Source organism: Macaca mulatta, chromosome 6 (genome assembly GCF_049350105.2).
Source record: "Macaca mulatta isolate MMU2019108-1 chromosome 6, T2T-MMU8v2.0, whole genome shotgun sequence".
NCBI lineage: Eukaryota > Metazoa > Chordata > Mammalia > Primates > Cercopithecidae > Macaca > Macaca mulatta.
This window is the reverse complement of record NC_133411.1, coordinates 89976238-89988856: the sequence shown is the minus strand read 5'-3', so window position 1 is coordinate 89988856 and position 12619 is coordinate 89976238. Positions and strand designations below refer to the sequence as shown.

Sequence of the window (12619 nt, the reverse complement as noted above, 5' to 3'; positions counted from 1 at the left end):
ATAATGAAGAAAAAGAAAGGATTTAAAGCATACATGAAAGACTAAAGCCATCAGCTTCACAGTAGTGCAAATCTTCACAGGGGAAAATGCAGAGATGTGTTTCAGTCTCAGAAGAGACTTGGAGAACTTCTGTGAATAAGTGAATTCGGTTCTGGAGTAGAGGCTTTCCTACAAGGACCTCCAGGAACAGACTCAGAGCTCTTTAATAAGTATTCCAGGCAGTCAGGCTTTCTTGGAAAAAACAAATTAGTGTGAGAAGCCAGTACTGTGCAATTTCAGTTTTAAAAATAGCCAGTATTGTTAAGGCTGCTGTGTGCATGAGAGAAAAAGAAGGTCCTTGTTAATTTTCATGTCGGCTTCCACATTAAAACAGAGAAGCTCCACTGAAATTCTTGCCTGGCCAAATACTGCAAAGGTTATAAGGTTCGTATCAATTAGAATCACTTTTGGTCCTTCCAATGACAAACTTTTGGGAGGGAAGAGGTTATGTCCCCTTTTAAGACATCAGTCTTTCGATAAAGGACAGGCGAGTGATGGCTCTGCCTCTTTCACTTAGGACCAGAGCTGTGCCTCCCTGTCTGTTTCGGCTTTCATTTGCCTAATTGCCCTGGGAGGCTGGCAGGGACGTTCCTTGCAACCGTGGCTCTGCTGACTGCAGAGACCCTACCTGGCACTCTAAGTTGGTGCGTCAGCATTTTAGGTTGAAATGAATGAAAAATCAATCAGGATGACTGCAGTGGTAGCGTGCACAACTCTAACCTAGTTTGTTCATAATTGTCAACTATTCACCATAGACCCAAGCAGTATTTAAGATGGTAAGTGAATCTCTAACAAATGTGCTGCTTCTGCTTAATCGGGCACTTTTCTTTTGTCCTCTTTTCTATTTGGAACGAGCAAGTCTAACCTGCTTAGGAAGCCACATGTAAAATGAATGATGATGTCAAGTTTCATGCAAATATTATCTGCTCTGGCTTCAGATTCAATTTCTAATTAGACCAAGTGATAAATACTCATATAGAGACATAACACATTGCTGTTTTATTAACTTGTGTTGCAAATTCAGAGGCTTAAATTTTTTTAAGGGTCTGTTTATGTTTTTGCCACATCTCTTTGTTACTTGCTGTAATTCTCTGTATCAAAACTACAGTGTTTTAAATTTCTAGATTTACAGTTCTGCAAAGATAGAGTTAAACACTATTTGGACTCTGGCTGCATGATGGTAGCTGGAACTGTTCAAAGCTGCCGTCTTCAGCTCTCAAAGGCAGCTACAGTAACTTTCTGAAAAGATTGGGTTAAATATTTTTACAGACCCATTCTATGATGATAAGGCGGTAATAAGTTGTGCAGTGCAACACTCCAAAGGGCTCCAAATCTCACAAGCCTCTTTGTATGTGATGCTCTCACAGTGAAGAAGATTCTTTGGGCTATAAAGATGAAGAGTCTACTTCTTCTGGTGCTGATTTCCATCTGCTGGGCTGATCATCTTTCAGACAACTACACTCTGGATCATGACAGAGTTATTCACCTCCAAGGTAAGGAAACACAGCTTCTCTTACCAAAGCCTAATTAATTTCAAGTGACTTAGAGTTGAGATGCTGGGCTAGTGTTTCTTAATTTTAGTTCTGCTGCATTGGCTTTTTCTTTCCCTTTCTGCTAATTGGCAAATGTGTTCCCTGCCTTTTGAGCACTATTGCATTACAGTAGAGTTAAGAATTGGGGACAATTAAAGTTGAGTAGCTTAAGAATGTCCAGCTGCAGTGAGTTGGTGTAATCGTTCAAGGCTGTCAAGTGCAGTTGCTATCTTCAAGTAAAATGGAGGGCATAAAGTTCATTTAAATGCAAGTCAGAGAGAGAAAATAGGAAGTAAAACTTAGGATATAAGGTCATTCTGTTACAGTAACTGTTTAATCATTAAGAGAAACAGTATAGATAAAATGAAAATTAGACAAGCTATTGTCCAGGAAAAAAGTACTTTACCCTCTTATAATCTGCTTCAGTAAAGCTTTAGCTCCTATAGACCAATACATTGCCCCTCCACATTTCTGTTCAGCGCAGCTGAATCCTAAGCCTGAGAGCTGTAGCAAGATTTGAGGCTGCAGTACAATGCAGCTATTTCCTCAGTCCCAGCTTCAGATGAGGGACATCCTGCATTAAGAAAGCTGAGACTTATGCAATAAGAGGAACAGTTCTCTCCTTGCCCTTGGATGCTGAATAATTAAAAAAGGAATTATAGAACTTAACAGTTTAAGCAGATGATGATAATTTTAGATAAACTCAATCGGGGTACCAGAGGCATGATAAGTTTGCCAAAAGACATAAAACTCTAAGTTATATCTTCAAGGTCAAAAGCGTAGCCTCAGTAAACTGCATTCACTGTGAAAAGTATGACTTGTGAAGGTCAAATGATAGTGTAAATCTGTCTAGAAGTATTTTCCTGTACGTATTATGACTACCAAAATAGAATTCTGAATTTGTCTATGTCCAGCTATTTTAGACACATCTCTTTTAGTTGTGTTTGCTTCCAACAGATTTATTTTTTTCTCTGTTGAACTGAGAAAAGAAATTGTAATCATAAATTTTACTCTGCAAGCTGCTGACTCAGCTGTTTCTGTGATATATAGTAGAATCAGAGCTGTTTCCCAAAGACCATATGATATTTACACATAGAAATTTCTAATAAGGAATAATACCCTTTTACCTTCTAGTGACAGAATTCAATTCAGCCAAAATAGTAATACCTACTCATTATTAATAATGCCAGTTTTATATCCAATGCAATAGAAACTTGAGCCGTGGTTTCAAGTTATTAGATGACAGATACCAAGGGTGTATTATAAACTGTGTACAAACCATTTAATCAAAATTGCACTCAGAGTATGAGACCAGTATTTTTAAAATGTACTAACATTTGAAAAATTACTCCTATAAGTCATACTCAAGTTATCTCAGGCAGGAAAACTTCCGTTACTCCAGCCTTTCCATTCCCATCTCCTCTGCTGAAATTTAGTGCAAAGGGATTTCTGACCCAGAATATCAGGATCATCCAGATTATTTGCATACACTGTCCACATTTTTAAAAAGGCTTGATAGTCCACTTCATTTTAATTGTAAATTCATATTCTTAGAAAGTGCAGGCTTGCCTCGAAGAGTTGCTAAAGAGCTTTCAAGTAATAGAACTGTATTTGGCTTGTGGAAATTTAATGCTGAAATGTGATTTGAGTCATAGGATTATGATATTATGCCCATAAACCAAATACCTGTTCTCATTACTTTTTTCCCAACAATTTTTTATGATAGCATTCAGATTGAATTTTCAAATCCCATAGTTCTTCAGAGAAACTGCTTCCAAGTGACCTTCTGTAATTCCAGTTGTCTTTTACAATGCAAAAATAAATCAGATAGCACAAGAATCAACAAAGTAGATTACTTACTTGCTTCGTTGCTTACTTGAAATACTGCATATTTTCTTGTATTTAAAACTTTTATTTATCAAACATAGCCCAGAAGGAATTTTAGGGAGCTGAAATCCTCACGAATTTTTTGAAGAATTTAGTCAGATGATTAAATTAGCTATCTCAATCTCAGATTCTTGAATGGTGCTGATAAGCAGTATGAGCTTCTGTTAGTGACAGAAAATAGTTGAAAATTCACGTTACTGTAAAAACATCTTTACTCTCTCCTGTTTTTGATTAAATTTCTATTTTATACATACCAAGTTCCCAAGGTCTGAACAATATTGGGAAAATAGTGCAAATCATCCTCAAATTCTTCTTGGCTGCCTTGATACAGATGCTCAACATTTTAATGATACATTTTTTAGTTCCACGTGTATGAGTTAGTTAATTATTTTTCTGAAGGCCTCCTCATAATGTTGTTGGGAGAGGTTTTATAGATATATAGACACACAAAAAAAGTTTAATCTGGATATTACAAAGAGAGAGAGAGAGAAACAGAGAGAAGGGGAAAAAAGCAGATGACCAGTAAAGAAAATAGCAAGTGTAGACCCCTATGCAAAGTGTTTCTAGTGAAAAACATTTCTCTGGTAATGAAAAAAATCTCTCCCAGCTTCCCATGGAAAAAGACTTAGCTTTAGATAAAAAGTTCACATGCACTAATCCATTTCCTTTCATTTTTCATTGAAATAATTTGGTCATACAGGAAAGCAAACTTCATTTGTCCACAAAGTCTACTAAAAATATGCAATCAAGATATTAGCTTGTATATAACATACTGTGCTCAATGTAGGCAATAGTTATCTTCTCAAATACTTCTACAGGAAGAGGGGCCACTGTTAATACCCTCTCTATACTCTAAACTAATGGATTTTGTTCCTCATGTCACAATGTGGCTACTTTACTTTTAAATCCTTTGAAACTTGAGACCATTAGGAAGAGTTTTATATGGAGTATCAAATCACACAGAAAGAATAATATTTACAATATTTGTATCAGGTCCAAAAACTTTGTGTAGCCTTTCAACTACCAGTAGAATTTCAGAGATGAAGAATACACTCTTTAAAACACAACTTTTTAGAAGACATTTATAGATAAGAGAGAAATGTTATGACCATTTGCCCATTAACCAATATACAAAGCAAAATAGATGAACATATAACTGCTTGACTTCATCAAGGTCAGAGTCAGTGCTTCCTGCATCTGGTGTTCAAGCAGATGTCTTCTGATGACAAGTTTGAGTCTTTCCTGTAATGCCACTAGTTAGCTTAGACCTTGGAAAATTTACTTAATCTCTCCAAATCCCAGTTACCTCATCTGTAAAATTGGGCCTAATGCCTGCTTATTCCATAGAGCTTTGTGAGAATTAAATGAGAAAATATGTGGAAAGTGTTTAGTACAGTGCCTGGTTCCCAAGAGCTGATACTTATCCAGGTGGTTGTTATCATTATGTTTATTGCTTCCTCCCTGTTATGGAAAATTGATTTTTAAATAGAAAACAGACTACAAATACTGGTCAAAAAAAGTCATACTTTTCAAAGTACATTTGTTAACAGAACCATATCATCACTTTAGTTCTAATAAAGTAAACATTTTATAAGTTCTCTTCTTTGCCTTCTTTAATTTCACAATTTAAAATTTCCCCATTCATATTATTTTTATTTTTATTTTTATTTTTTGAGATGGAGTCTTGCTCTCTCACCCAGGCTGGAGTACAATGGCTCAATCTTAGCTCACTGCAATCTCCGCCTCCCAGGTTCAAGCAACTCTGATACTTCAGCCTCCTAAGTAGCTGGGATTACAGGTGCCTGCCACCAAGCCCTGCTAAGTTTTGTATTTTCAGTAGTGACGGGGTTTTGCAATGTTGACCAGGCTGGTAACTCCTGACCTCAGGTGATCAGCCCACTTCAGCCTCTCAAAGTGTTAGAATTACAGGTGTGAGCCACCGCGCCTAGGCTCCCCAGTCACATTAAACATTATCTGACCATTTTTACTTTCCTGGTAGAAACTAAAGCTTTCCAAACAAATAATATTTTCTCTTAATGTACTTACTATGTGAGCACAGATCCACTACTTTAAATTTTTGTAAGGAAGAACAAGAGGAAATCCCAGAAATGAAAACTGTGTCCTTCTATTTAATAAGTAAAAGTAATGGTCACTTTTGTCAACAAATAAAACAAGTACGTTTGCTTAAAGAAGAAATTGCCAGAAGCTTGTGTCTGTAAGTAGAAAAAAATAATGTCTATCCAGAACCACTGGCAGAAGTGCACACTCCTCTCTCAGCTTCACTGTTCCTCCTCCTGCTGTGTGTCCTGAACCTGCCTCCCCTTCTTCAGATCTGGCTCAGTCCTCACGTGGACTTCCTGCTAACATGCCTCCCTCCCTCATCAGATTGTCTCTCAGCTTTATAACTAACTCCAACTATACAGCAGTGCCAGGCACATAGTGGGTGCTTAATATATGTTTGTTGATTAAGTGAGTGAGCAAATGAATGAAGAATGTAATGAGATACTTCTAAATTGTCACTACCATAATGAGCATTTGTTGAATGCTGTGACATCGCTGGCATTTAGCAGCACATGACACATTGTATGCACTTAATGAACATTAGCTAGATGACTGCTTTCACTCTGTAATGTTGGCATCAGCTATATCATAGTTCACACAATTTAAGAACTTAAAAGGACTTTGGTGGAGATGGTCTAGACCAATCCTCCAATTCACGAATGAAGAAATCAAGATTCAGAGCTTTGCATTGCTTGTCCCAGGCTACCTGGCTGATAAAAGTCTATTTATCTGGCTAACCCCATCCTTTTTGTCAAATCTGGGATCATTTCTCACCTTTTTAATGAAGTCATCCTGACTACTGCAATCTGTCACCCACTGGTGTCCTAATCTCTCTCACCCTTCTTTTCTTTCTCTCTGTAGCAATGGCTGTATACTCTACTTATTTTTATGTAATTGTTTGTCATCTGTCTCTACCACAAGAATATTGAACAGCTTTGCAAAGGCAGGAATCTTTGTCTGATGTATCCCAGTCACATAAACCCAATAACTGGCACATAGTAGGTGATCAATACATGTTTGCTAAATAAATCCAGGACCAAAATCCAGTTATTTTTTCTAATCAAGTTTTGGTTCAGCCTTTCCAAATCCCAGGAAAATATTTTCAATTGATGGAATGAGAAGCAGCAGATGAACAAGAGAATTATGAATTTGGGTAGCAAATTTTGTTTGGTCTTGTGCATGGCTCCCACATAACATGCAGCATCTGATACTCCATGAGAGTCCACCAAAGACAGGTTGCAGCAATCTTCCTCATGCATGTAGGCAGCTTTGAAGAGTATTGGATTTACATTTGGTCACTGCAATCCTATACTGTTCCTTATGTAATAATTGCAGAGTTGGGATTTGGTGGCATAAAATGTATCACAAGGAGGAGGTGAATTTAATAATGTATGATCACAAACCATCTGCACAGCCAAAGTTTTATGGAAGAACTGGATATGTGTTACTCAGTCTTAATTTTCTCTCTCCCACCTAAAACTTATTTGAACTCTCTGAGTCTGTTTGGAAAAGTTAAATCAATTTATTTTTGTCTTTTTGAGGCAGAATATCTTATTTGCAGTCACCAATGCAAAATCTACAAATACCAGGAAAAATTCTGCAAATATTTCATAAATCATAGGGGGAAATATGTGTGTGTGTGTGTGTGTGTGTGTGTGTGTGTGTGTGTATTTATATATAGAGAGAGAGAGAGAAAGAGAGAGAGAGAGTTAATAATTCTGTCTAAAAACCAATAGCTATAAAACATCAGAGAATTCCATCATGGAATTATAAAAATTAGCACACCATCCATATTAGATAACTAAATCTAAAATTTCTTATCAATTTACCAGAGGGCATGAAACCAAAAATGATAATAAGAACCTACTGCATTAAACATAGACTTGCCATTTGATCAAACTTAGAATATCACCATATTAATACAATAAATGAGCTTAAAAGTAAAGAACAAAAGTATATATGTAGGAATATACATACATATGTAAAAATACTCATATATTGCACCCATGCATATACACCCATAGACAACTTATTTATTCAACAAATGTGTTAGGCACTTATGTGGAGACATTAGGAATATGATGACAAAACATACAGTGTCTGCCTTCAACAGCTTATAGTCTAGTGAGAGAGACAGTCATTACTAAGAATAAAGAGTTATTAATCATGGTAACAGAAATATATATTTTCTTACCAACTTTGCTTCTGTCAGTATGCATAATTGCTAGCCCATGTCCTAGTCTTCTTTGCATTTGTGTGTCCTTTTGAGAAAACAGAATTCAGCCGTTTGCTGAACATTGGCCATCTCCATGCAAAACACTGGGTTATTCTCCGTGGAAATATAAACCATCTCTTCAGTGTGCTTACTGACAATATTATCAAGGCAACAAGCAAGCAAGAAAAAATAAAATAAGTGTTAAATGAAGGTGCAAATGTGGCGAAAAGAGTAATTAGTTACCAAACTAAAAGAGCTTACTATTTAGAACTTTGAACCATATCCATTAAATGTTTAATCACTTAATAGAGCTGAACTCATAAAATACATTTTAAGAATATTTCTAAACTTGATATTGAAAAATCTAGAATGCTGAATTCTATGTTATTCTGTGAACTATTAAAGCAGTATTGTTCTATAATATTTCCAGGTATAAAAGCTTGTATTGAATAATCTTTGCAGGTAGCAACAAATTCATACTAAACAGACATTGCTTTCCCTGTGTCATCCTTTGTGCTGTAATCAGCATAGTATGTGTGAAGCCAATGATTATTTGGAAACTCTCCCAAATACCAAGAAAACCCTATTAAATAGTAAAGGCTTTCTCTTTGGTTGCAGCTCTGCAAGAACCTTGACTCAGCTAAAGAACTAACTATAGCTTAATGGCTTAGTGTTACAGTGATTTCAACACGATGATGCTCTGATTTTACCAAATATCAATAAATAATAGTTTTAGATTCTTTATTGATTATGTTCTTTATTTTAAGTGGAAAGTGGAAAATTACCATTTTAGAAGAGTCTTTTGTAATACAAACACCAAAATGCTAACAAATTAAAATATTCAATCAAGAGGTTATCACACTAATAGTATCAAGGGGAGAAATGAAATCTTTTTAAAAGAAATATTCTTATTTCCAATGAAAACATTAAAAACATAGGAAATTATTCAAAATAAAATTACTTCAAAAATATTTTGTGTATTTTGTGTTGTCACAGTACACTAGCCCTAGACTTGTCTGCCTTCAAGAATGATTATCAAGTAGTCAGTACAAATGGTACCATTTTAATCTTGGCTTAATTCAACATGTTGGTTACTTGACTTCACTGTTAGTCAGTGACTAATCACCACATCTAAGGTGGGTGGAGTAATTTTTCACATGCTTGGGGATTGTGCTGTAGAGTGTATTGAACAAAATAAGTTAAATAAGAATTCTGCCTACCTTTTCCAAACACTGTCGACTCAAAAGAAAAACAGACATTTTGGATTTGGAAAACCCAGAAAGGCCGTAATCCATCAAGTATAAAACGAATGAAGTATGTTAGAACAAGAAGCATTTTACTACAGTCAAGAACGGAGACTCAGTAAAAAAGTAGGAACAAAGAGTCCTATCTTATTTCTAAAGAGGGATTGAAAGTTCAAATTAAAAACGCTTTGAAAATATACCCTTGAAGAGAGGAGATTTCCACTTCTAGCTGAGTCTATTTGAAATGTTGCTTCCCTCCCTGCTTTAGCTTGTTCCTGGAAAGCACTGGAAATTATGTTTGTCTTTTTGGCTCAGAGTTACTGAAGGGTAGAGAAAGAGCAGGTGAAAGGAAAGACATGTAAGTCAAAGATATGTGTAATGTAGCCTTTATACATTACAAGATATATGACACAAATATATTTTCTTTGTAGATGACTATATTTGTTCAGAATGATTTCATGATTATCTATGACTAATAATATTGCTAGCAAAAAATAATGAACACTTTTATACAAGGCTTTTTGTTCTCTCTTTTTTTTTTCTTTTTGGTTTCTTCAGCACAGAGAGGTAAATTACAAAGTTTTAAATTTTCAAATTTTCTTCTCCAGTATTACATGGGTTATGAACAATTACTTCTTACTTTATCTTGAAAAATGTTGTCAATTATGCTGTCAGACTTTAAATCTGCAAAAATCTGCATATGATTATCTTTATATCCTCATTTTGCTTTGACTTTTATCACAGTCATTAACAAAGGGTCCTAATAGCTTAAAGTATTGAAGCACTGAAAAGCTGATTAGATAGTTAATGCTTCATTTAAATGTTTCTGTATAAACAGAATACCTTATTCTAAAAGATGCATATAGTAACAGCATCTTATAGACTTCCCAGAATATATTAAAATCAAAGTGTGTTCCAAAATAAAGCTTCTTGAACTTCGGCCTTTTTTCTTATAACTCATTATTTGGCTTACGTACATAATTGAATAAATAAATGAAAACAAATGTACATATAAATAATAAATATAAAAGTTCTTTTTGGCAAGGCACAGTGGCTCATATCTAAAATCTCAGCACTTTGGGAGGCCAAGGGTAGCAGATCACTTGAGTCAGGAGTTCAAGACCAGCCTGGCCAACATGGTGAAACCCCGTCTCTACTAAAAATTCGAAAATTAGCCAGACCTGGTGTCTCATGCCTGTAGCCCCAGCTGCTTGGGAGGCTGAGGCAGGATAATCACTTGAACCCAGGAGACAGAGATTGCAGAGAGCCAATATTGCGCCACTGCACTCCAGCCTGGGTGATAGAGTGAGACTCGGGCTCAAAAAAAAAAAAAAAAAGTGTTTTTAAGGGAAAAAAGACTGTGAAAGAGCACTGAGGGGGCAGTGAGCTCAATGGCGTTCATTCGCCATTGAGGACTAGTGTGGGAGGTGCTCTCTAAGCAAGGACATCAGCCTGAGATCTGAATAATGAGTGGGAGAAAGTCACATCAAAAACCAGAGGCAGAGCATTCCAGGTAGAAAAAGTAGAAAATGCAAATTCTCTGAGATTGGAATAGGCTATCAGGCCTTGGGCTTTCAAACCAAAAGAAGCCCAAGAGACTGCAGCCCGTCAGAGTGGAGGTTGTGCTTTCAGAGAGTAGGCCCGAGGCAGACCACAGTACTTTATAAGTGGTCCGGAGTACAGAGTTCAGACTTTATTCCAAAATCATTTGAAAATGTTTAAAAGGTTTGAGCAAGGGGTGACACAATATGATTTACATTTATAAAAGTCCATGTGAATAACGGATTACGGGGTGCCAAGAGTAAAGGCGAGGCTACCTTTTAGGAGGATCTTGAGAGTTCAGGTGAGAAATCATGGTGGCAGGGAGCAGGATGGTAGCAGTGGAAAAGGATGGAGATGAACCAATTTGAAAAGAAAAAAAAAGTGAAGGAAGAAATGGCAGCAATTACTGATAGATTGGATGTAGGAATTAAGGGAAACAGACACATCAAGCTCAGCTGCTAGAGTTTGGCATGAACTAAAGAATGGATGATGGAGGCATAAACTAAATTGAGAAAGACTGGGAGAACAGATTTGGGCAAGGGACAGGGGACTCAAGTTAGTTATTTGTCATTCAATATAGGACCAACAGGAAGATGAGTTTTCTAGTTTCATGCTCAGGAAGAAGTATAATGCAAGAATGTTTTGGAATCATCAGCACATAAGTGGTATTTATCACTATGGGACCAGATGAGATCACCTGGGGAGGGGAGATATGCAGACAAAGGGAAGAAGACAGACCTGGTATGAGTTTTGAAGACCCTCCATACCAACAGCTAGGATAAAGGAAAATGCAGAGGTCACATATTCACTTCCCAGAGTCTGAACCTTGATCACGGATGTGCGGAATTACTTTTCTCATACGATGTTTTAAAAATTTAAATTAGTTGCAAGCACTTGGATATAGGAGATTTTTGCATTAAAGATGCATTTCTAGTCTCTGTTGAAAAATCCTAAGGCCTGCTATTTTTCAGCTTTCGTCCTCATAGGACAGCATCACTGGGAACCTGTATCTGCTGCCTGTTTAGAACAGGGCCTGCGCTCCCCACAATAGGTACAACCTTTTCCACTCTTTATCATCCTCACCATGCCCAGGTGCTCACTTCACTCCCCTCAGCCTTGCCCACCTGGGCATTTGTGTTTGACTTACCTTTTGTTTTGTTTCAGCACTAAACTTATTACCTGACCCACTGAACTTATTACCTGACCCACTGTAGGCTACTGACTCATGTTTGTTAGGTAAAAAAAAATCACAGTTCCCTTTTTATCCTCTATTGCCTCTAGGATTGACTCCTGTAATGGTATTATCTTGATGTCTTCTTTACTAAGTGAAGATATTAGCCTTATCAGTGTATACAACCAACAGTGTCATTCTACAAATTACAAATTACTTAACCTTACACTTCACCACAAAGTGGAAGTGGTCTGAGCGGAGACAAGTAGAGTTGAGCTCTACGCCTTTACCACATAAAGGCACATTTCCAGTAATTAAGGAGTGGTAGATAATTACAGCCTAATGAAGAAGAATGACTCATGCTAATGTTTTGGTTTCTCCATATCCTTTGAAACAAACCTCTAATATAGTTAAAATCCTGAAGAGTATGTTTATATTAAGAATGTCACTCAACACATTAGTGAAATATTCTAATTTTATTTCGTTTTCTTGTGTTCTTTAATCGTTCTATAATTATGATAACCTGGTTTGTGTTTTCTAGGTCTAAAACATAAAAATTAAATGCTAGTTATTTATCCATAAATCTTTGATAACACAGATAAATTTAAATTCTGAAAATTATTAACCAGAGCAGGCAACTCTAAGTTGACAAAGATACTAAGATTATTTTTACTTCTATAACAAGTTCCATCAGAATTAACAATGATAACAATAGTAATAAATTAATATTAACATTTAAAATCACTTACCATGTGTATTTCTCATAAAAAGTTCATTACCTGGGTCATCTCATTAAGTACTCATCACAAGATGGTATAAAGATGGTTAACCAGCCGGGCATGGTGGTTCACACCTGTAATCCCAGCACTTTGGGAGGCCAAGGCAGGCAGATCACCTGAGGTCAGGAGTTCAAGACCAGCCTGGCCAA

At 36.4% G+C, this 12619-nt stretch overlaps 1 protein-coding gene across 3 annotated transcripts in view; it reads left to right on the top strand.

Moving 5' to 3' along the window:
* HAPLN1 (hyaluronan and proteoglycan link protein 1) overlaps positions 1 to 12619 on the top strand; it is an 82290-nt gene that overhangs the window by 47627 nt on the left and 22044 nt on the right. For all 3 annotated transcript variants that reach the window (XM_001112414.4, XM_078004439.1, XM_078004441.1), the window contains one exon: positions 1407 to 1532. In XM_001112414.4, coding sequence (XP_001112414.2) covers positions 1433 to 1532 — 100 coding nt within the window. In that variant the 5' untranslated portion in view covers positions 1407 to 1432. The remainder of the gene's footprint in view (positions 1 to 1406; positions 1533 to 12619) is intronic.